This window comes from Schistocerca americana, chromosome 1 (assembly GCF_021461395.2).
Source record: "Schistocerca americana isolate TAMUIC-IGC-003095 chromosome 1, iqSchAmer2.1, whole genome shotgun sequence".
Classification (NCBI taxonomy): Eukaryota; Metazoa; Arthropoda; class Insecta; order Orthoptera; family Acrididae; genus Schistocerca; species Schistocerca americana.
This window is the reverse complement of record NC_060119.1, coordinates 734058009-734083873: the sequence shown is the minus strand read 5'-3', so window position 1 is coordinate 734083873 and position 25865 is coordinate 734058009. Positions and strand designations below refer to the sequence as shown.

Sequence of the window (25865 nt, the reverse complement as noted above, 5' to 3'; positions counted from 1 at the left end):
GTCGAAAAATAAAAAAGATTTACCCCAAACACGCAAGTAGTTTTTATTTTTTCACGGACTTTTCAAACACCCCTCGTAATTTAGATTTACGTTGTATCAGCGACGCATCGCCGCGTCACACAACTGGCACTGAGTATCTACAGGACGACGACTTATTTATAGTATGTAATGATATATACAAACCTTCATTGTGAATCACTTTATTAGTGAAAACCGGATAAAGATTAGCCTTAAAACACAGACGGAATAACATGCGGTGGCTTTACTGGTTTTTTAATGTCGTCTACTCTACCTGACGAACTCGTGGCTCCCATCATTGCCCCGACGTATCACTCTAAACTTCAATTAAATATGGAACAAGTAATACCACTCGTATTAGAATCTCTTTATTATTAAAAAAAGGGTATTATACTTCAACCGTCATTCTGAACCAGTATCTATTAGTGAAACGATATCAAAATCCAGACAATAGTTCCTGAGGATAGCCATAATATACAGACCGGAAAACGCGACAGGGACTGTAATTCATAATACGTATGCATATATCTCTCATTTTCTCAACAGCAGCTCAGAGCAGGACAACTGATTGTGGCACTAGCGACCATGGCCACGATTTTACACGGATCCTTACGCAGCATTCTGAATTTCAGAAGCAGTATCTTTAACAACTGAGAATAGGTTGTAATGATTCTTTATTTACGTGACCATTACGGCACTCCAACCCCAGTTCTCGATACCAGTAATATCGTACTACTTTTCTGCGAAGTAACAGACGTATTTTTGTGACAATATTCACATTTGGTTTTATTAATGTGTAGGTACTCCGATGTATCGATAAATTACAATGATATGGTTCTTGTGTGTGTTCATTTCTGTGAGACTGTCATAGTCTTTGACTTGTAACCGTTTTGGTAAGAATGCGCACAGATCAGTCTTTGTTTCACTCTGCAGAAGTTGTTATTTCGCTTTGTAAAAGAACAGTCTAGTCTTGTGTTTGGTTAAAGTGGAAATTAAATATATGAAGATTGATACAAAACTGGTTTCTTGATGATGTGACAATTAAGAAGAAGTATATATGAATTTACAAGAAGTTTAATAAAAATGTGGATCGTGAACACCAAGTCAAAAATTATTTCTACCATACCATTGTTCTGATCTTGGATTGTTTGATCATTAAGAATTTCCTGAAAAACGCATTTGTTAGGTATTCAAATATCGCCAAAATAGAGATCTGGACTTTCTAGCAGTCAAAGTGGAATCACCCTAGAATCAACAAGATGAGCCACAACAACTTCGACGAAATCTACGTGGGAGTCCATTCAAGATAAGTGCCAAAATTAATGACTTTTTTTACAGTGACTTCATTATTTCCATTCTGGCGATACCATCCACAGTCAATAACTTTGTTGTTGCCCGATAAAGTGAACATATGCTGCGTGAGCAACATTATTAATCTCATTTCTAACCTACTTTGCAAGTGGTGGTATTGTTAGAAGGTCCATATTTAATATTTTATTCAGAACGGTCAGTTAAACAGCACAGCAAACTCGGCATCTGACACAGTACAACATGTACCAGCTCGCCCGCGGGCGCTCCTCAAGTTTGCTCGCTGAATCCACAGAGTTGGCCCCAGGCGCCCATCAACTTCAAAAAACATTACTAGAATATTGTGATTTTGCTTTTACATTTCTTTGGAAGAATTTCCGCGCTGAAAGAAAATGCTTTACAGTAGTACCTATGCAGAGCAATTTGTCTAATTACAATGTGCTTTCACTAACATTCAGAATATGCAGCACTAGTTTGGAGAACGAATGCCAGTCGTACTGCGAGCGGAAGAGTGCAGCTGGCCGCAGAGCGCGGTACTCACTGAGGCGCCTTCTGGAGCAGCTTGCAGATGGCGGAGTAGTTCTGCGAGGCGGGGATGCTGAGCATCTGGATGCAGAGCTCGGGCTCCCAGCGCGAGAGGTCTGCGCCGCGGCGCAGGTCGGCCAGCAGCTGCTGGCTGCTGCTCGCCCTCCGCAGGCCGCGCGCGCCGCCCCCGCAGCCGCCCCCACCGCGGCCGCGAGTGCTCTTCTCCACCGCGTGCGTCCACAGCTCCTGCGAGCTCATCCCGCGAGGACCTGCACAGCAGAGCGCCAGCACTACAACACACGCCGGTCTCCACATCTCTGACAGGCAGCACTGCGCTAGAACACATTTCATAGAATAAACAGCTCAGTGAGGCAGTAACACGTGAGGCAATACTGACCCGACGACTTATCTTAGAAGCTAGAACAAGAAAAGGCAAACCTACGTTTCGAACATTTGTAGACTTAGAGAAAGCTTTTGACAATGTTGACTGGAATAATCTCTTTCAGATTCTCAAGGTGGCAGCGGTAAAATACAGGGAGCGAAGGGCTATTTACAGTTTCTACAGAAACCAGATGGCAGTTATAAGAGTCGAGGGACACGAAAGGGAAGCAGTGGTTGGGAAGGGAGTGAGACAGGGTTGTAACGTATCCGCGGTGTTATTCAAACTGCATACTGAGCAAGCAGTAAAGGTTGGTTCAAATGGTTCTGAGCACTATGGGTCTTAACTTCTGAGGCCATCAGTCCCCTAGAACTTAGAACTACTTAAACCTAACTAACCTAAGGACATTACACACATCTATGCCCGAGGCAGGATTCGAACCTGCGACCGTAGCGGTCGCGCGGTTCCAGACTGTAGCGCCTAGCCACTTCGGCCGGCAAGCAGTAAAAGAAACAAAAGAAAAATTCGGAGTAGGTATTAAAATCCATGGAGAAGAAATAAAAACTTTGAGGTTCGCCGATGACACTGTAATTCTGTCAGAGACAGTAAAGGACCTGGAAGAGCAGTTGAACGCAATGGACAGGGTCTTGAGGATATAAGATGAACATCAACAAAAGCAAAAGGAGGATAATGGAATGTAGTCGAGTTAACTCGGGTGATGCTGAGGGAATTAGACTAGGAAATGAGACACTTAAAGTAGTAAAGGAGTTTTCTTATTTGGGGAGCAAAATAACTGATGATGGTCGAAATAGAGAGGATATAAAATGTAGATTGGCAATGGCAAGGAAAGCGTTTCTGAAGAAGAGAAATTTGTTAACATCGAGTATAGATTTGTCAGGAAGTCGTTTATGAAAATATTTGTGTGGAGTGTAGCCATGTATGGAAGTGAAACATGGACGATAAGTAGTTTGGACAAGAAGAGAATAGAAGCTTTCGAAATGTGGTGCTACAGAAGAATGGGTCGAACTAATGAGGAGGTATTGAATAGAATTGGGGAGAAGAGGAGTTTGTGGCACAATTTGACCAGAAGAAGGGAGCGGTTAGTAGGACATGTTCTGAGGCATTAAGGGATCACCAATTTGGTATTGGAGGGCAGCGTGGAGAGTAAAAACCGTAGAGGGAGACCAAGAGATGGAAACACTAAGCAGATTCAGAAGGATGTAGGCTGCAGTACGTACTGGGAGATGGAGCAGCTTGCACAGGATAGAGTAGCATGGAGAGCTGCATCAAACCAGTCTCAGGACTGCAGACAACAACAACAACAACAACAACAACAGTGTGGTAGTATTCGAGTAACCACCGAAGACTTTCTGCGCAATCACTTTGAGATGTGTACTGAAATCTGAAAAAGTAATCAACGATTTATGTATCAAAATACAATAATTGCCTTGGTTACGGAATTAATGAATGACTAAATTTTAATTTCGTGAGCTGTCAAGTGACCTAATTTGATACTTTGTAAAGATGTAAGAACTATGGTAATCATATTTACAGCGTTTTAAATAGATGCAACTGTGTCTTTCTTGCAGCCAGGTCGTTCTTGAGAACCAAGCTGAAAGTGTTTCCACTTATATACAAGGGGGCGGTGAAATGAAAACGAGACAGATGGAAAAGAAATTTAGGTAACTGCTCGTTATTTCAAATATAACCACCACAACAGTCAATACGTTTATCCCACTGTGAGACAAGACGGTCACTCCCTCCACGGAAAAATTTTTGCAGTTGCCTAAGGAACCGTGATTGTACTACTCAGACGTACACCTCTTCGTCCTAAGCAAGTCAACGGCCACTAATGTGTCACTTCAGGCCTCCAAACATATGGAAATCGCATGGGGAGAGGTCTGGACAGTATAGAAGATGTGTAAGGGCTACCCAGCGGAACTACTGTAAATAGTCGAAACAACAAAGGGAAAAGTCATGAAGACCATTTTCTTTGACTGCAAGATCCCACTGCGGCACCACAATTAACCGACAGAGTGACGTGGACACATCGCGAAAACTGAAGCGTGCCATGAAACCCACACGCCTAGGAATGTTCATTGTCGGCGTCATTTTGTTGTAGGATTATGCCCGCCCACATGTTGCCAAGGTGGTTTGAGTTGCGCTGCAGAAGTGAGATAAATGTATTAACAGTTAAGGTGATTACTTTTGATACAATGAACAGTTTTTTCATCTGTCTCGTTTTCATTTGGCGGTCCCTTAGACATCCACTTCAGTTGATCGTCTTTTGAGATAACGAAAGCTGCAAGTAGCACAATCATCACGCTCAGTTTACTTTGTGGCGCTGCGCAGATGTGCGTAGACTTGTTAAGTCCGCTCTATACCGTTCTCGTCGATCTTATCTTTCGTATTTTGACGTAAATTTTCGACACTTTAAAAAAAAAATGGCTCTGAGCACTATGGGACTTAACTTCTAAGGTCGTCAGTCCCCTAGAACTTAGAACTACTTAAACCTAACTAACCTAAGGACATCACACACATCCATGTCCGAGGCAGGATTCTAACCTGCGACCGTAGCGGTCGCGCGGTTCCAGACTGTGGCGCCTAGAATCGCTCGGCCTCCCCGGCCGGCCGCTACAATTTTAAATCTTCGCTTCTTACAACAAGGTTTAAGAAGCTCGTCGAGTTCTACACCAAATGTAACAATCACACAACTGTCTCAGTCTCATACTGATCTATGACAAAGTATGAATCAGAACGTAACTAAACACCAAACCTCACCAAAAGAAATGATACCCAACTAAAAAGTCCCGTTTTTCTTGTGTGTTGCAGTAAAAGTCAACGAAATGAAGCAGACACACACACACACACTGACAACATAAAAAAATGGCTTAATACACACAAAAAACGCACTTGAAAATTGGAATTATTTCTCGAAACGCGACGTGCGAAAAGTAAAATAAAGAAAAATCGTGACTGGTAGCGGAAGATTTATTTATTTATAAACAAACCTATCCCTATTTGATCTTTATCTTCTTTCCGTTTCGTGACGTAAGCACGCAGGAACTGCACGGAAAAAAGCGGTATGTTTTTTACCATTGGATTATAACAAGTGGAAACATGGCTTTCAAAACAAACAAGAAGACAAAGGTGCATAATTTTGTCACATGCCTTACTTTGCTTGGACCTGTACTCGAAAACATAGAGCCAGGGAAAAAAAGTTAATGGACGTGTAAAATGCGTTGAACCAAAAAGACAAACACCGCTACTGTCCGTGCGATGAGAGCACAACGCGTAATCATCCCTACCACCAATACGATACATAGAGCGACGCGTAGTCATAACGGTGGTGTCTTTGAAGAACGATATTTACTTCCTACAAAAATGCTCTGAGTGTATATGACCAGGTCTTAAAACACGCCTCTCGAGAGCAAACCACTGCAGCCTACGGAATTCGGTCCAGGATAGCAAGGTGACGACTCAACTGTTTTCTGATGCGTGACTATGGGCAGAGTCATGTGTGCTCGAGCATTGTATTGCAGGGGGAAATCACCTATTGTATCCACTTACGACTTACATGAGCACTGTGTGTGTCTAATATGCGCAGTGACAACAAAAGTCATGGGATACCTCCCAATATCGTGTCTGACCTTTTGCCCGCCGTAGTGCAGCAACTCGACGTGGCATTTACTCAAGTAGTCGTTGGAAGCCCGCTGCAAAAATACTAAGCTATGGTGATTCTGCAGCCGTCCAAAATTGCGAAAGTGTTTCCAGTGCTGGATTTTTTGCACGAACTGACCTCCTGATTATCTCCGATAAATGTTCGATGTGTTCATATCGGGCGGTCTGGGTGGCAAAATCATTCGCTCGACTTGTCCAGAATGTTCTTCAAATCAGTCGCGAACAACTGTGGCCCAGTGACTGGCGACTTGATATCCATAAAAAAAAATCCATCGTTGTTTGGCAACATGGCGTCCGTGGGTGGCTGCAAATGGTCTCCAAGTAGCCGAACATAACCATTTACAGTCAATGAAAGGTTCAGTTGGACCGGAGGACCCAGTCCATTCAATGTAAACACTGTCCACCCCATTATGGAGCCACCACCAGCTTGTACAGTGCCCTGTTGACGACTTGGGTCCATGGTGTCGTGGAATCTGCCCCATAACCGAACCCTACCATCAGCTGTCATCAACCGAAATCGGGACTCGATGGTACGGTTTTCCAGTCGTTTAGAGTCCAACCAATATGGTCACTAGTCCAGGATAGGCGCTGCAGGTGAAGTCGAGCTGTTCGCAAAGGCGGCCACATCGGTCGTCTGCTGCCATAGCCCATTAACGGCATATTTCGCCGCACTGTCCTAACCAATACATTCGTCGGACGTACGACATTGATTTCTGCGGCTATTTCACGCAATGATGCTTGTTTCTTAACAGTGACAACTCTACGCAGATGCCGCTGCTATCTGTAGTTAAGTGAAGCCGTCGACCACTGCGTTGTCCGTTGTGAGAGGCAATGTCTGAAATCTGGCGTTCTTGGCACATTCTTGACATTTGATCTCGGAATATTGAAAATCCTAACGATTTCTGAAATGGAATGTCCCTTGCGCCTATCTCCAACTACCATCCCGCGTTCAAAGTCTATTAATCTCCATCTTGCAGCTGTAATCACATCGGAAACCCTTTCACATGAATCACCTAAGTACAAAAGACATCTCCGCCAATGCACTACTCTTTTATATCTTGTGTACTCTGAATTTCGCCTTGTGCATATGTACATATGTGCGTAGACACCCGCCTTTACCACATGGAGAGCCGACCAGTGTGGCCGAGCAGTTCTAGGCGCTTCAGTCTGGAACCGCCCGACCGCTACGGTCGCAGGTTCGAATCCTGCCTCGGGCATGGATGTGTGTGATGTCCTTAGGTTAGTTGGTTTAAGTAGTTCTAAGTTCTAGGGGACTGATGACCTCTGACGTTAAGTCCCATAGTGCTCAGAGCCATTTGAACCATTTTTTTAGCACATGGAGAACCTGCGACACCATCCGCGCATGTTTCGACGGATGACAATGAACCCCAACTTCTAGCATTCAAAATACGACGTTGTCACTTTGTGGTATAGCAGCTGAGTCAATGGTAAACAGACCGATTATCAGCTGACTTTGCAGTCCGTTCTTTTGGCGTGACCACTGCAAACTATTCCTAGAGTAACGAGCAGAATGCGATACACGTGTAGCTGATCGTCTCGCACACACCTCACCTGCACGGGGTTGTCACGTAATACACCATGACATCATCCTTCCGGTGGTTGCAGTAAAGGCAGGACGCAATCGGCATGTTGCCGGTCTCATAAGGCTTCGAGTACGTAATGGCAAAGGTAACAGGCAAACCTCTTACCCTTGGCTGTCCTTGGCTGAATCACCTGGATGCCGAACCGATGGCTAAAAATTCATGCGACTGTATATTGTGGAAAGTCGAGTATGCGTCACCCTCGACACATAATGTCCCAGTTCAACATTTTCCTAGAGACAACAGAAAGACAAACTTTTAACTTCCTGCTTCCGATTTGCCTATGGCCTAAACAAAATCTTCTCGGAGACTCACCATTTCTAATAAAACCTTCGATTCTCCGATAGCTGTCTCTATCATTGTCGTCAGGAAGAGGGAATGGCAATGCCAGTGTGGTACGAGCTGTCTTCACTGAATCCCACAGTAGGCCGGAGCTGCCAGAAGCATACCTGTGCAAGTGTCACGTCGGCCTTCCTTTTGAGGTGAGGTTAGTGTTGTTTAACGTCCAAGCTCGGGTTAGGGAAGGATGGGGAAGGATATCGGCCGTGCCCTTTCAAAGGAACCATCCCGGCATTTGCCTGAAACGATTTAGGGAAATCACGGAAAACCTAAATCAGGATGGCTGGAGACGGGATTGAACCGTCGTCCTCCCGAATACGAGTCCAGTGTGCCTTCCTTTTGAGAGATTCCATACGCTGCAGCTTCGCTTTTACAGGATGTCTATTATAACTTGAGACAACTAAATATCTCGAAAGCGACGCATCTATAAAAACGTTCTAGGTGAAGAGTTACTATTAGTGAAGGGGGCATCTGTCTGTGCTACAACTAGCCACCTCCTAACCACATCCCTCCTGCGTGGGTGGGTCAACTTTGTATTTTCTCTTGGTAACCCCTCCACCATTTTTATTGAATTTTCGGATTCTTCGCCAAAAGATACTCTGAACCATTGTTTTCTTCCATTCGGGGTAGAGGGCGCTGTAATCGCCTGTTTCTGCACTTAGGAACCTACGAATTTGATACTGCTCGTACGTTTCATTTACGATGTAATGTAAGCCTTTGTGTTCTGACGGTAGGTTCAACGTTACTTGAATGTTGCAAATGTGATTACACGGTGCTAATAATGTGGCTAAACACTGACGTTGCTGGCAAGTAAACCACTTGTACGTTAACACTGCTTTCTGTTCCCTACGGGGTCGATTGTGATGAGTCCCTAAACCATCTGAACGCGTGATTTCGGTGGCCGCGCCATCAGGGTGGATGATTTTGGTGTGTGTTTCCATCCAACCACTCTAACTCTCACGCTGGCCGCTACTTGGTTTCCGGGCAATACAAACCACAACCACTGTAATAAGGTAAAATCTCCAAGAAGTAAACAGTGACAGACGCGCCTACCAAGGAATATCACATATCGTGCAAACATTCGCGCGCTTGCCTCATCGCTCAGCGGCCCGCGTGGCTTTATAAGCACGACCACAGAACGCCTCGGCACCACCCCTCGCTGGAGCCTGTTGTATCACAGCTGGCCTGATGGATGCTGTATCTGTTGCAGACAAGATCGAAATAATTTTTATTTACGGCGAGGCGGCAAGAAACACCTCAGTGGTGAGAGACAAGAGTAGTCACCGAAGTCAAGCGCACCATTAATGAAAGGCAACGGGACTTACCGATATCAAGCATCCCAAAAGAAACATAAAACTATAACATCCAATTCGTTGTTCCTGGATCACACTAAAAGCAGCGTCTAACAATACAGTGGAACTGCTAACCATCTGTACCGTACTATCAAATTTGCAACACTAATGAAAATCTGGAATATAAACATCAACCGTTAGAAAGCAAAGGTTTTCATTTACATCGTAAATGAAATTTAGATTCAAATGTGTCGGTTCTTAATCGCAAATCTGTCGATTACAGTGCCATCTACCACGAATGGAAACAATGGTTTAACTAAACCGCACGTATCTTTTGGCGTAGAATTCGAATATACAGTAAAATGGGGAGGAGGAGGTTTCCATTTGGAAATAGAAAGCTGACTCCGCCGTGCAGGAGGGGTAGTTAGGAAGTGGCCAGTTGCAGCACAGGCAGATGTACCCTTAATATTGACTTTTCATCTAGAACATTTTTTTTCAAACAACACGTCGTTTTTGAGATATTTAATTGTCTTAAGTTAAAATAAACACCGTTATGGGAACAAAAAAATTACCAAGCTTGGCGGTCAAGCAATGGTCGCGACGTAGCTCTAAGAGTTTATCAAAAACTGAGATATATTGATGTATTATGGCTGTGATAAAGAACGATACCAAGAAGCTAGTATCATCTGAAAAGGTCCCTAAGAGCGAAACTTATCAGTCGTGATGTATTAACGACTTTTACGCTAAGTGTCATGTATTGAATACCAAGAATACTCTTACTTTATTCACGCCACTTGCGTATGGTTTCCATTGCAGTCCTCCAGAAAAATTTGATCATCATCGAGGCCCAAGTTGGCTGCCTAATGTGTCTGCTCTCACTGACTCACCCTCAGCGCCACTCTTGCTTTTTATACTCTTACACGCTGTCTGTAAGCGCCCAAAGCAGACAGCAGTGTCTCTGGTTTGCATTTGGTGGTTGCTGCCGGTAGCACTGCTCTCTCAACATCATACTCATCGTTCGTATTAGCTACTTTATATTTTCCTCACATATTGCTACTTTTATCAGTATCACTAATTTGCATAAACCACTTTATATGCCTTCTTATTTCCTTTCAGCCACTAACGTGCCATCAGTCAAATAATGAGAAGCTATCGTGGAAGGGACAAACAGTTTAGAGTCTTAAGGACTGCGTCACGCAGTCGCACTAGTTCGATTTCATATTATCTTCAACATTTCGCGGGCTGTCAGCAACGGTATAAATATTATTTTAATTATGAACAGCCTCAGTTGCACCGTTCACCTAGAATTTACCTACGTTTCAGTCGGAATAACCCAACCTTCTTCAGGATAACAGTATCTACCGTTTGTCCATAGTGGACATCGTCAAGCTAAAACTACAAATCCATAAATTATCGTCAAACTGTAGAACTTATCTGGCACTGCCTCGGCCCCACTTCGCGGCCGCGATGCGGCAGCCACGAGTGCTGTATTGGAACTCTATAATATGCAAGATAAGTTTTACAGTTTGACGGTAATTTATGGATCTGTAGTTTTAGCTTGACTATGTCCACTATGGACAAACGGTAGATACTGTTATTCTGAAGAAGGTTGGGTTATCCCGACTGAAACCTAGGTAAATTCTAGGTGAACGGTGCAACCGAGGCTGTTCACTATTAAAATTAAAATTAATACGATTTCATATTGCGTACAACAGATCCCACTCCACGTGATATTTAATGACAGACATCTATTCTGAGATTCATAATACGGAAAACTAGATGCATTTATAAATCCTGGCTGCACGGCGACAAGGCTGCCATTTGACTTTGACCTTGCCAAAGCTGCTGTTTAGGCTGTAAATATACTCTTATTTGGAGCTGGGTATACTAGAGACGGCAGGTGTTTATAAACATGATCAGCATCGTAAAGGCCGCCACACGTGAGCATCGTCAGGGAATGTTTCGTTATTTGATTGCTCTAAATACGGCAGTAGGTAAGGCTCATAGACGAATCTGCGAGGTTTACGCAAGAAGCTAATGAGTCGATCAATAATCCGCACGTGGGTGCGAAAGTTTTAGTTCAGGGATTGATGGCGTGCGTTACTATGAGTCAAGAAGTGACCGTCTAAGGTGCATCATAAATTGCTGCAAAAGATTACGACAGTGACCAGAAATAATAGCTGCTTCACTTTACTCTCTCTAGGGCGTTTCAGCGCTGGAAAAGTGAAAGAAACAGTCTTCGGTTGCTTATCTCCACATGTTCTAGGCTCCGTAACCGCTATAAAGTTGTTAAATCTTAAAGCAATGGTCGCGACGTCAAAAACTGAGATATATTGTTGTATTATGGCTATGATAAAGAATGATACCAAGAAGCTAGTATCACGTGAAAAGGTTCCTAAGAGCGAAACTTATCAGTCGTGATGTATTAACGAGTTTTATACTTTTGATAAACACTGAAAGCCCCGGAGAACCACGCGTTAAATAGTAACAAATAGGCAGTTACCTATCAAAAATTATATTAATGAGTTTCACGCAACGAAGATATTCTACGAAAAACATGCGAGAAATATCACTGATACATAAAATGTATTCACTGTTGCGAACACGGACGATCATCAGCTGTATATTGGAATGACTACGAAGAAAATTCGTGCCGGACCTGGAAGGAAGTTTGCCTCGTACTTCTCAACAGCATTCCAATATCGTATAAAACACTTAAGTGTAGAGATAAAAAGGTATACGGAGGCACTTCCAGAATTTATATGTTCCGCTGTCTGCTGTACTTTGTATAACATCATGAATTATGTTTTCACTCGTGCGACACGGAATTCAGTTACACCACGGTGTATGTGTGTGTCCAGCTATTGACGTTACGTGCCTTTGAACCTGATGAGAACCCTAGCATATAGAAGCGTCATTCATGGTGAATCTTCCGACAAACAGCCGACATCCCAGTCGTTCTGCTCCGAAATCAGATCCTGGGCACACATTGAAGCTATCATCTGACTATCGTATTATTGGGAGACAAATCTGTTACAGAATGAATTAATCTGCCAGGAAGTTTCAAATCTGTTACACTTTTCACAAGTACATGTTTACTTCAGTGCAAAATCGTAATTTTTTTTTTTTTTTAATTTCTGGAACACAAGCTACTATGTTCTAGAAATATGTCGTGTGTAGTGCAAGAGAGACCCAATTTCACTGTTAAGTTATATTTGAGTTCCATTATTATAACATAGGCGAAAACGAGTACTACCTATAATCAAAGTCGTGGTCGATACCATACAAATGTTTGTCACATCAGATTCCAGAATGGAATTTTCACTCTGCAGTGAACTATTGTGAAACTTAATGACATTAGAAAAGTGAGGTGAATCCGTAATCGACGCCGAATCTTTGGTTTTTACTGTCAACCCTCATACCAAATAAGTCATATAACAACTCCTGGATTTGAATCTGTGTGTCAAACAGTTTTAATTTCTCAGCAAGTTTTAGGAATTTACATATCTTAAATTATGGAAGAATGTTACCAGCGATAGGTGAAACATTGAGGTAATATGCAGTTACGCACTGCTACTTATTCTGTGCAGACAGCCTCCTCCCCATGAACCGAATGGCTTGTTGCAGTGGTTGAGCCGCTGGAGTTGCATTCGGGAGGACAACGATTCAGATCTCTTCGAGACATCCGGATTTAGATTTTCTGTGTTTTCCGTCAGCGTAGTGGTTGTTTCCACCTCTGGTACTGGGTATATATGCCGATTCTGAGCAATTCGGCCTGGGGTACAGTTACAAGAGTCTCAACATTCGAAACTTGAAAAAGAAGATTCAGTTTGCCAAAGTTATTCCGCATCTTATAAAAATTTATCCAAAGAGAGTTAATACACTAATACATTTTACATGCACCCTTTAAAATAACTTGCATATTTTGCTGGAAGTATGGCGTACTGCACAGAACCATAGCAGAAGTAAATCAGCTATTAAACAGTGCTTTCTTCTTAATCGACAAACTATACAACACAGCATCACTGATTCTTGTTCGTTTTCTCCTTGGAGACCTAGATGTCCAAGCAGTAACGAAACAAAATAAGGAAAAGTTGCTCATACAGTCATCCAAGATGGTTTCTATTTCATTTTCAGAGATTTAATGTACTGTAATGCCCTACCTACGCGACTGTCAAACGATGGACCCTGCATGGTTTGTTACGTATAAACGTATGATAGTAACTCCGCTATCCGCGGAATTGTTGAGGCAATGTGCTCGCATTTCGTAGGTATGATGTCACGTCTTTTCTCTTCTGTAGGCCGGCCGTGGTGGCTTCAGTCCGGAACCGCGCGACTGCTACGGTCGCAGGTTCGAATCCTGCCTCGGGCATGGATGTGTGTGATGTCCTTAGGTTGGTTATGTTCAAGTAGTTCTAAGTTCTAGGAGACTGATGACCTCAGATGTTGAGTCCCATAGTGCTCATAGCCATTTTGTCTTCTGTAGAGCTGCCTATGCTGTTGAGAAAGAAATGGCAACACCGTCAACAATTCCCTTTTGCAGCTGATAAACGTGGCTGGCCTTTCAGATCAAGTAGGGCATGTCATATCTGCCATGGCCTTTCGTCTTTTGAACATAGTGACAGTTTGCTATTCTTCTGTTTGAGTGTGATAATTTTTAACAGCTGCCCGAGATGGACGAGCACGACACACTTTGATCATACTGCATTCGAAGATGTTAAACACCTTTACTGACAATGTTTGAGCAACATCTTTAAAATCAGAGAAGCACTGCATTTACGTGGAATCGGTTCTCAGCATCAGCTGACCGAACAGTCGTGTGTAAATCTTGCAGAACAAAGGTCTTGCTTACATTTATTCGTTCCTCTGTAATTGTAAAACCTCTGCTGCAGCTCAAGAAAACCATGTCCGCTCACAAAAAGGTTGTCAGTTGTCTCTTGAAACTTTTGAAACCATCCCAGGAGGCCTTGGTACTTTGAACTCCAGGCTCCAGACGGAAAACGGCCGCTGTGACCGAGCGGTTCTAGGCGCTTCAGTCTGGAACCGCGCGACCACTACGGTCGCAGGTTCGAATCCTGCCTCGGGCATGCATGTGTGTGATGTCCTCAGGTTGGTTAGTTTTAAGTAGTTCTAAGTCTAGGGGACTGATGACCTCAGATGTTAAGTCCCATAATGCTCAGAACCGTTTGAACCATTTTCTAGACGGAACCGCTTCGCAAAAACACCATGAGCCATGTAGTAAACAATGTTTGAAACACTTTCTCTATAATTTGGCACTTGGAACAAGTATAAGGATATGCAACAGAGCACCGAGCACGCAACAGAACTGGAGACAAGTTTTGCGAAAAAATGCCACGATCAACTTTTGGCATCTCTGCTCTTGAAGTCTGTATGCAGCCTCTGACCGAAGTCGCTGGTAGCATTGTGTTAGGGGTGAAATGAACGTACGCATTTTCCACTATAGCAAATAAAAACTCCGCTTTCTAAAGATGGAAAAAAATGAGCTGTGATCTTGAGTAAGCCAGTTTCGTACTTGTTCATGTGAAAGAGCAAATATGAATTACGTCCGTAATTTGGTAATTTTAGGAAAGACCTTCAGAACAGTACGCTGATGTGACAAGATAGAGCTCTGCCTAGTCACCCACGTAATATAGCTTTGCAGTTCCACATGGTATTTTCAACAATGTTTCGTTTCTTTGTTCTGGTGAACGGGGTCGTATCAGCGTGTGTACCATCGGCTGTTTCCACGCTGAGTATCCCGTTACTGATAATCCATCAAGCTAACATTCTGCTTTTCCAGTCGTGTCGGCAGTTGCTGTGTAACGTGTGTGTTTAGGACTGACCGGCACGCAGCTGTGCTGGAGCGCTCTCTGGGAATTCAGATCAACGTACTGGCAGGGTTCAGGCCACAGGCCTGGCACTGTCATGGTGCGCACACTTTCAGGGGAACTTTCTAAAACGTCTCACTGTGTTTTCATCCTCTTCCAAGCTTATATGTTTTTCTCCCCCAACGTATGCTAGTTCTGCTGGAGGAGGTTCTATTGTTCATCATATACCGTATTATTTTTTTAAATTTTAGCTTACACACTAAGTCCGACCTGGTCCTAACACGTGGTTTAATAAAAATGGGCCGTCCATCATATTCAGTATTTGTTATACTCGGAAAAACTGTAAATTTTCTCGAAGAGAATCGTGACGTGAGTGACATGGCTACATGTACAGAAAGTCAGAGTAATGTGATGTGATGAACATATGGTAGATGCGTATGCAGCTGCATACATTGCAGAATTATTTTGCAGGACAATAGATGACGGCGACGACGCTTGGCGCGTGTCGCAATCAAAAAGCATATTTTTATTGTGTCTAGGGAGCTGTAGGTATGCGTGTAGAAGAAGTGATTTCATCAAAGAGAAAACACATTTCGCTCGTAGTAGAAATATTTGTAGTTCCATTTACGCGAAGACCAAAACGGAATCCAGAATGAAGGCAGATTACAGTCCAGTCGATGATGAGCTCAATGTAGGTGGAGCATAAGCTTAGTTTGGCGAGAATGGGAAACGAAATGGGCCATGCCCTTCTCAACGGAGTCATTTCTGAATTTCCTTAAAGCTTTGAGCACTAGTGATTTCTGCCTCGAACCACCAGTTTATTAATTTTGTTACAATGAAATGAATACCCCTGGCTGCATACAGGCGTTGATATTAGTCAACGGGGACACTTAAAAATGTGTGCCCTAACCGGGATTCGAACCCGGGATCTCCTGCTTACATGGCAGACGCTCTATCCATTTTTTTTATTGTTCTCATTTTGTTAGATTTTGTTCGTTGCATTTGTCCGGTGCGGATGTCCCACGACACCCGTTCAAGTTCAATGTTGAGTCGTTGACTTAGTTTTTTATTACAGAGGGCTACTAACCCTCTCACCGAACACGCTGAGCTACCGTGTCGGCAGTCCATATGAGCCACCGAGGACACACAGGATAGTGCGGCTACAGGGACTTATCTCTGGCACGCCTCCCGTGAGACCCACATTCCCAACTTATTGTCCCGCACTGCATTCATAGTGCCCCTGCCCATTATACTCATTACTCGGGGCTTGCTGCCGATTCCTGTAAGAGCTCGGGCACTGTCTGTGCATCCGCACAGAAGAAGATCGTCAAACGGCCGGTGAGCCTGAACTACGTGTGTATGAAGATGGCATCTGTTCTTTCGGACATGTACAGGTACCATCTCCATATATATATTAATTTTGTTTGAAGTATCAGTGCCTTAAGCAAGGAACCACCGATCCTTCTGCAAGAGAGAGACATCTGGTGGTACACTGACGTACTTCTACGAACCGTAGTGCACTGTAGCAACGACTTACGGCGTTCAAAGCAACAGTCGGCGCGGAGACTGTGGTACGTGATACAAGCAGATTGAGAGACATGGCATGTTTTTACAATGATCGTAGGGGCTACTGCGGATATCAGTGACAGTGAAAATAAGCATATCTAAATTTATTGTAACATATATCTTAGCTTCTACCACTGCTTTTATGAGCAGTACGTACTTTTGATAGAGATTTATAAAATTTTAGATCAGTTTTTGGTTATTACATAAGATTATAATTTGTTTTAGAGAGTATGAGTTCATATGTGAGACTGTGTCTAGGAAAAATGCGAAACTGCTTTCAAATATATCAGATGAAATGATGGGTGGTTGAAAGCTATGCCGCATTGGTTTCAAAGTGAAACCAATACCTTCTTGCAATTTATTCTGGCAGTCGTTGCTTACTGTGATAGTAAAGGTTAATTTTTCGAAAAATTTAAAAATAAATTTTTATATTGCACGGATTCGTGGGGCTTAGCGAGAAAATCTAGATGGGCGGACAGCAATTTGAACTGCCGTTCTGTCGTATAATGAGAGTCCGCAGAATATCAAACCGCTGCTCACAGTGTTAAAACAATGCCAAGGTCTCCACATATTGAATGCAGAAGGACCCAGTGGTTTGTTAAACAGTTCTGATTTTCAATAAGTACTGTGTATGTTAAGTACCAGTTATCAAATGTGTGACATATTTGCCACAACATGTTATGGGAATACGTTATCCCATCATTAAGCGCTGTAAAAAGGAAACATATCAGCACAAGGCAATTCTACACACACTGACAAGCATATAATACCTATGTTGTCCTGCAGCATAAGATACCTTTCTTTCTCATTAGGCACCGTAAAAAAATATGAAGCCAGCAGCAAAAATGAGTTGTCAAACACAAAACGCTTCCTGAACATATCTTTTATGTAGGGTTCGTGATGAATATCCATAACTTGCCACGTAGCCTCTGACTCTTCTCCCATTGCTAGCAACGTACTTGCTCAAAATTGGGTTCTCAGTATACGCAGCTACAAAGACAAATACCGCAATGGGCCCGATGCTGAGTGTGACATGCGTCTTCAACTCTCTTATATCAAGCCTGACGTTAAAAAGTTGCTCAAAAGTAAAAAAAAACTTAACACTTCCCATTAAATGGAAACAGCTTTATTAATTTACGGGGGAATAACTTACTTCAGGGACTCACACCTAGTGAGTACGTGGCTGGCGACCACGGGGTCCCGAGCTGAGTCCTGGCATTGCTTCCACTTACTTATGCCAGGCTCCTCACTTTTATCTTTCCTATCTGGCCGCCCTCGGCCAACTCTTGTTCTTTTCCGACCCTGACGCTATTAGGTTTCGAGGGCTAGGGGTCTTCCATTTCCAACCTATACTTCTACTGAGCCGAATATCTCCCGGGATAAGGAGATTACCTTCTATTAATTGCCAACGGCCTTCTAGGAGGGCGGATGAGCGGCTAGAAGGAAGGGCACTCTCTTGCCCCTGGGGTGGGAAACTGCTCCTAAAGGCGGAGCCGCCACAAGGTGGCCAACGGCATAGAATGGAGAACGCAACGGGAAACCACTCCATTAAAGACCCGGGCGGGTATCCCAAGTGTCAACAGCTTATGATGGAAAGCTCTTTGGTTAAATTCTCCGGAGGTAAAATAGTCCCCCATTCGGATCTCCGGGCGGGAACAACTAAAGAGATACCAAAATCCAAAAGCTTTAATGTAAGAAGGATAGCAACATGGAACGTCAACTCACTTCTTAAATGTGGTAAACTGGAAAACTTGAAAATGGAATTGAAACGAATGGATATTGATGTACTGGGGGTCTCAGAAATGAGATGGCCAAATCTCCACCTTTTGGTCAGGGGATTACAGAATCATACACACTGGAACAGGACAAGACAATCCCGGGATTGCAGGAGTGGGAATTATCCTCAATAAAGAGATGGGGTTAAGAGTAAAAGGATTTGTTCAACATAGTGAGAGGATAATTTATGTCCGATTGGAAACTAAACCAAGAGACACAATCATAATCCAAGTATACATGCCAACTACGAGGCACGAGGATGATGAAATCGACATGATGTATGACCATCTTGAAGAAGTAGTTGGCAGAATTAAAGGAGCTGAAAACCTTGTCATCATGGGAGATATGAATGCCGTTGTTGGGGAGGGTAAAGAAGAGGATGTGGCAGGGAATTTTGGATTAGGGTTAAGAAATGAAAGAGGGGATAAACTTGTAGAATTCTGCCAAAGAAATAAATTTTGCATTACAAATACCTTCTTTAATTATCATCGAAGAAGAAGATATACTTGGAAAATGCCTGGTGACATTAACAGATATCAAATTGACTCCATATTAGTAAAGCAAAGATTTAAAAACCAAGTTAAGGACAGCAGATCATATCCAGGCTGTGATGTGGAAAGTGACCACATACTCGTTATGACGACGACTGAACTAAAATTCAAGAACATTAAAAAAAGAAGTACATGTAAATGGGATTTAACAAACCTGAAAAACGAAAATACACTGAAGCACTATCAACTAGAAACAGACAAGAAAAGAAATACACAGGGCTGCAATGACATCCAAAGCAGCTGGGAAAAAATAAAAACTGGTATTTTAGAAGCAGCAGAAGAAGTAATAGGAAAAGAAAGGACAGAGAAAAGGAAGGAATGGATCACTAATGACCTACTAAATAGGATGGAAGAAAGAAGGAAATTAAAAAATTCCGTGAAGAACGAAGACCAAGAGAAATACAAGAGTCTGAAAAACAGAATCAACAGAGAGGCAAAACAAGCAAGAGAAAAATACCTTGATGATCTCTGTATTTCAGTTGAGGACAGCATGAGTAAGGGAAATATCGACAAGGCCTATAAATGTGTGAGACATTGCTTTGGAGACAGAAGAAACAAGTGTAGGGCTGTGATGGATAAAAATGGCAATATGTTGGATGACGATGATGAAGTTGCAAGAAGATGGAAACAATATATAGGAAAACTGTACAGCGGACCAGACCTGTCTGAAAACATCATGGAAGAAGAAACAGAAGTAGATGCACACAACATAGGTGAACCTATATTAAAGGAAGAGTTTGAACCAGCTCTGAAAAAATTGAAAAACAACAAATCGCCTGGTATAGACAATATCCCAGCCGAACTTCTGAAATCTGGAGGAGAAAAACTGAATCAGGAGTTGTATAATCTTGTTTTCAACATGTACGAGCAGGGTAAAATTCCTACAGACTTTGAGAAAAACATTATGATCCCCATTCCAACGAAGGCAAATGCTACAAGATGTGAAAATTATAGGACGCTCAGCCTAGTTACTCACGCCTCCAAAATATTAACCTCAATTATCCTAAAACGCATAGAACAAAAAGTCGAAGCTACACTCTCCGAAGACCAGTTTGGATTCCGGAAAGAAAGAGGAACCAGAGAAGCAATATCTGCTCTAAAACTAATAATAGAGAAACGACTAGATAAGAACCGGAAAACATACATAGCTTTCGTAGATGTAGAGAAAGCCTTTGATAATGTTAAATGGGATAAGATGTTTGAGGTACTCAAAAAAGTAAGAATAGACCATAAAGATAGAAAAATGATACGGAACCTGTACAAAAACGAGACAGCAGTTATCCGTGGACGGACAAAACAAGAAGAGGTGCAGAAACGGAAAGGTGTCCGACAAGGTTGCGCACTATCCCCTGTTATCTTTAACGTATACATTGAAGAGGCGCTGAAAAAAGTAAGGGAAAATTCACAGACAGGTGTAGTAATTCATGGCCAACGAATAGATATGATAAGATGTGCCGATGATAGAGCTGTCCTGGCTGAAAGTGAAGAAGATCTTGTAGTCCTACTGAATAGAAAGGATAAAGTTATGGGTGAAGAATATAATATGAGAATTAATAAAGCAAAAACAAAAGTAATGGCATGCGACAAAGAAGATCAAGTGAAAGTCCAAGTTCATGTAGGCAATGAACTGCTTGAACAAGTTGATAAATTTACTTATCCGGGCAGAAATATTACCAGGGATGGAAGGAGCAAGGCAGAAGTGAGAAGTAGAATAGCTCAAGCAAAGGCTGCTTTTAACAAGAAGAAAAACATATTCAACATCTAAGAGCATCAGCCTTGAAATCAGGAAACGATTTTTGAAATCATGTGTGTGGAGTATGGCATGCTATGGGTGTGAAACATGGACTCTCGGGACAGAGGAAGACCAGAAGCTAAATTCTTTTGAAATGTGGTGCTATAGACGTATGCTCAAAATAAAATGTATCGACAAAGTCACATACGAAGTGGTTCTGGAAAGAGCAGGTGAGAAGAGAAGCTTCTGGAGTTTCATTGTTAAAAGAAGAGTGCAATCTACAGGCCATCTATTAAGACATAAAGGACTCCTGAACACAATCATAGAGGGATATGTCGAGGGAAAAAGACCAAGAGGAAGACCACGACTGAGGTACATGGATCAAATCGTGAAAGATGTGGGATGTAACACCTATAAAGAAATGAAGGTAAAAGCTGAAAGACGCACAGAATGGAGACAAGCTGCCATTGTAGCTGTTGCAAACCAATCCTTAAATTGACCGCTACAGAAGAAGAGGAAACATAGTTTTATTTTGTGTACTGTTGCTTTGTATATTGTTGTAAAAGTCAGTAATGTATACTGTACCTATTTTTGTATGATTATCATTAAATTATTGTAATTGAAGAACGAGCATAAAATACGATTTTGCTTATCTCAGGGCTCCTTAAAATATTTGGTATTTCAAAAGGGTTCCGTCGCCAGAAAGAGTTTGAGAACAGCTGCTGTAACCTGTCACTGACTTTGAGACCTAACGAGTGGTGAGTCCGCTAAGTGAGGTATTCTAAAACATAGTGTTTGACTGAACGATATGCCTGTCAAGTTGCGCTATAGTGGCCGGGCCAGGTATGTAGGTCAGCGGGCGCTGGGTGGTGCGTCCAGTGCTGCTGAGGCGAGCCGTGGGCGGGGTGGGCAGCTCTCGCCAGCGCTGAAGCGGTGCCGCGTCTCGGAAAGATGGGAGGAGGCGCCACGGCGTGCCTGAAGGAGGCAAAGACCTGTCGACGTTGAAACTTGCGACTAATGCAATTCAATGAAAATACTTTAGCCGCTTCCAGACATGCTATCAGAGCTCTAAAGACAGCTTAGAACTGCGGTTGCGAGACGAACTCGCTAAAGTTATTACCACATACACGGAGTCAACATTGACGACGTTACTAACATTTAAATACAAAATTATTTATAAAATCAATAACGAAAGTTACAGACACGCTGTATATGTGTACGACACACAGCTGGGTAGATCTTGAAACTATCAGTAGAATAACTATACTTATAATGTTGTCGAACAAAGACAAAAATTGTTATAAATATTTTTTGAGTATTTTATACAATAGTGCCACAACAATCCTTTCTCAACAGGATTACCGCCAGTATGAATGAATTATGCTTATGTTATTTAATAAGACGTTTTCGTAATATGTCCGTTAGATCACTTGAGTAGCGTGGTGCTGTAGGAGCATGTTGGATAAGGTCGTCTAATTGGCTTCTGCAGTTCCCTTTTATAGTACGTAATATCCGGTTATTTGGCTGTATATAACATGGAATCATGTAATATCAGAGTGCAAATGAACCTCAAATATATACAATATACAGGGTGATCCACTGATACTGACCGAGCCAAATATCTCATGAAATAAGCATCAAACGAAAAAACTACGAAGAGCGAAACTCGTCAAGCTTGAAGGGGGAAACCAGATGGCGCTATGGTTGGCCCGCTAGATGGCGCTGCCATAGGTCAAACGGATATCAACTGCGTTTTTTTTAAAAAATAAGAACCCCCATTTTTTATTACATATTCGTGTTGTACGTAAAGAAATATGAATGTTTATTTGGACCACTTTTTTCGCTTTGTGGTAGATGGCGCGGAACCGCGTTCTCATGTTCGAATCCTTCCTCGGCCATGGATGTGTGTGATGTCCTTAGGTTGTTAGGTTTAAGTAGTTCTAAGTTCTAGGGGACTCATGACCTCAGATGTTAAGTCCCATAGTGCTGAGTCATTTGAACCATTTGTTCAATAACTACCTATATGATACCACCACTCGGAACATATTCATGTGAGTTGAATGAACCCATTGCTAACACTAATCCTTTAGTTGTGGGACGTATTGCTGGGCTACGGTCTAACGTCATGAATATTTTCTTCTTTATCATTCACAGTTGTTTATTAATTGGTTTATGTAATTACACTAATGTGTGTATGCTTCGTGATGGGTCAGAATTTGCAAGGGCTCAAAGCAACATTACACGACCGAATCCCTCTAGGTCAGATGAGCCACATTCAGTTTTAAGATCGTGCATTCTTGGTTAGGTAGCAAAGAACTAATTCTGAGGGCGAATCATTTCTCATTTTTCAAGCCCTAGCGACGTTGCGACATCTCCCTCCGTCGTTTCCTCTGCGTAACAATTACAATTATTTTGTATCACACTAAATTCTTAATGCAATTTCATGATCACGTTTGGCGCACATACTTTCGCCTGTTCCAGTGTCCACATTTCACTTCAGCCCAGTGCTTTGTTCGAGACGAACAGCTTCAGCACCTTGCATGTTTGTGCTTTGAGCAAATTGTTCCTAGCTTTCTCCAACATTTGCTCATCTCACCGTCAGAAAGAAGTGCTAAAATGAGCAAACCTCCGGAGGAATTCAGTAAATACCATACAAAACAACAGTTTCGTTTACTGTGTGCACTCTTTACTGCCTCTTCACACATGGCGGTGCTGTAAACTGTGTAGACTTTGAAGTTCTTTGCGGTGACGAGATGAATGCTGTTTAGTCTACGGATTTGTCACCCATGTGACAGGTCTCCCAAAAAGGTAAGACGTAAACTTCTTCACAACCTTTACCCACAACAGTTGACCCAAGTATGACTGCTTAGCGCAACAGAGAACACTTTCGTGTAGCAGCGCACGTACTGCCGCACCCGTACACGTTTTTTATGAATCCACAGGACGTCCAAGACGTTTTAGATCTCGCGACATCTTTAGTCTTCAGGTCATGTCAGTTATTGGCCCTACTTTAAAAAAATAACTGACAACTTAGATTACTCGTCCATTCTAGCCAGCTGCAAGTTTTTTTACGAAAATTCCACGAAGTGATATTGTTTGTTTGTAATGTCGTCTGGTTAACAATTTCAACCATATTCAAGTAGGAGAAGTCACTAAGGTAGAAACTGCGATCCACTGCTGACAAGACTAGTGTAAATACTCGTATGTTTACTTCAGAAACAGTTCTGGATACAGCATAAGTTTCTTATTAGTTGTGCCAACTCCTCAATACGGTGCCTAGCGTAGTACGTATGGAGGTCATGATGGACCAGTATTGAAGACAAAGGGAAAGACGAGACTTGCCTATTTTAGAGTCTCTGGACCAAGAAATTTTATATTTCCCACAGAGTTAATGCGTTGCGGCCAAGTGCCCTTGTCCCAGCTAGCGTTCCGAGGATCGCTGGCAACCGCGAAACAAAATGTAAACAGTCCGCGGGGAGTCCGTTTCACGACTGATACCTGGGGACGTCGCACTGTTTTTCTTTATTTCTGGTACGTCTATCTCCTTGTCCACGACGTAAGAACGGGTGACGAGACAACTGCTGTGTGACAACAGAGCAGTCGCGTTGAGATTGCTAAAATGAAACAGGCAGAACTACAATTGTTTGATGCACATTAATACTGATTCGATAGCACTTAAAAGAGAAATTCAGTGAAATATTGCTATTTTTCACTATAATATTTCTCAAACATTTTGAGAAAAAGTGGAAGTAGAAGAGCCAAGAGTGCCACCAAAGAGCAGTTTCGTCTCCATTCAAAGGTTAACACCGTATAACGGGACTGACTGGTCCGTTGATCACCCCCCTCCCTTTTTCTCCAGTCATCCATCAGTCTTCTGACTGGTTTGATGCTGCCAGCCACGAATTCCTCTCCTGTGCCAACCTTTTCATTTCAGAATACCATTTGCACCCTAAGTGCTCCATCATTTGCCGAATGTGTTCCAGTCTCTCTTTTCCTGTGCAGTCCCTTCACTTTCACAGAGGACAGCAATGTATTGGCAAATCTTATCATTGACGTCATTTCACGTTGAATTTTAACCCCACTCCTGAAACTCTCCTTTATTTGCATCATTGCATCTTCGACGTCTCGATTGAACAGTAGGCGTTAAAGACCGCCTCACATTCATAATGTTTATTTTCTCTTGGTAGTATCGAAAATTACAAAATTGTAAAAAATATATTCTTTCAACGCAATTAAGGACGCTCTCACTGAAAAAAAAAACTTGTGTACAACATCGACAGATGAAGTATCAGGGCCGGGCGTAGTGGCCGAGCGGTTCTAGGCGCTTCAGTCTGGAACCGCGTGACCGCTACGGTGGTAGGTTCGAATCCTGCCTCGGGCATGGGTGTGTGTGATGTCCTTAGGTTATTTAGGTTCAAGTGGTTCTAAGTTCTAGGGGACTGATGAGCTGAGAAGTTAAGTCCCATAGTGCTCGAGCCATTTGAACCATTTTTTGAAGTTGCAGGTGTTAACCGAAAAGCAACATTCTCGCCCCATTGCATACGAATACTTGATGGGCAAATTCTTTAGATAGCCTTAATCGTTTCTGCGACATTAAGTGTGTCAACGTTTCCTCAGACGGCTTGTATATTTCTTGACAGCTTTATATTACCGAACAGTGCTGCCATCGTCATACCAAATACAAACACAGTAATGCTGTAATTATGATTTGGTGAAGGCCGGATTTAACATAAGAAAATTTTCTGTGTGACTTTGAACCTCCAGTTAATGCACGTGTTGCCATTTTCATGCAAAGTGCCATGTAACGGAAAGGGAGAAAGTTGTTATTAGCTACTTTTTTAACTTAATAAAAAGAACGCCTGTGGAAGAAAGTGTGTGTCGTGGACGAGCGTCGCTCGTTTAGGGGTCGTCATTGGGCTTCACTACTAAATACATACTTAAAAAACGGAGGTGTTACGAACTGACGAACTACATATCACATGCTCACGTCGCGGAGAAAGTTGTACGAGTGAAAGCGCAGACGTGTGAGAAGTCTTTGTGTTTGCTACACCGGGAAGACGAACCTTAGTAAAACAGACTGATTGGTTCAAATGGCTCTGAGCACTACGGGACTTAACTGCTGAGGTCATCAGTCCCCTAGAAACGTAGCGGTCGCGCGGTTCCAGACTGTAGCGCCTAGAACCGCTCGGCCACACCGGCCGGCAACAGACTGATCAGTAGTCCACGAAGGTAGTACTGAAGGATGGCTGCTTTTCAAGTTTTCCGTACT

At 42.7% G+C, this 25865-nt stretch overlaps 1 protein-coding gene across 1 annotated transcript in view; it reads right to left on the bottom strand.

The window, feature by feature from the left end:
• Window positions 1-25865, bottom strand: part of LOC124545171 (inverted formin-2-like) — a 405109-nt gene that overhangs the window by 220938 nt on the left and 158306 nt on the right. Inside the window, exon 2 of the mRNA XM_047124011.1 lies at window positions 1868-2120. Within this exon, the coding sequence (XP_046979967.1) occupies window positions 1868-2109 (242 nt within the window). The 5' untranslated portion in view covers window positions 2110-2120. The remainder of the gene's footprint in view (window positions 1-1867; window positions 2121-25865) is intronic.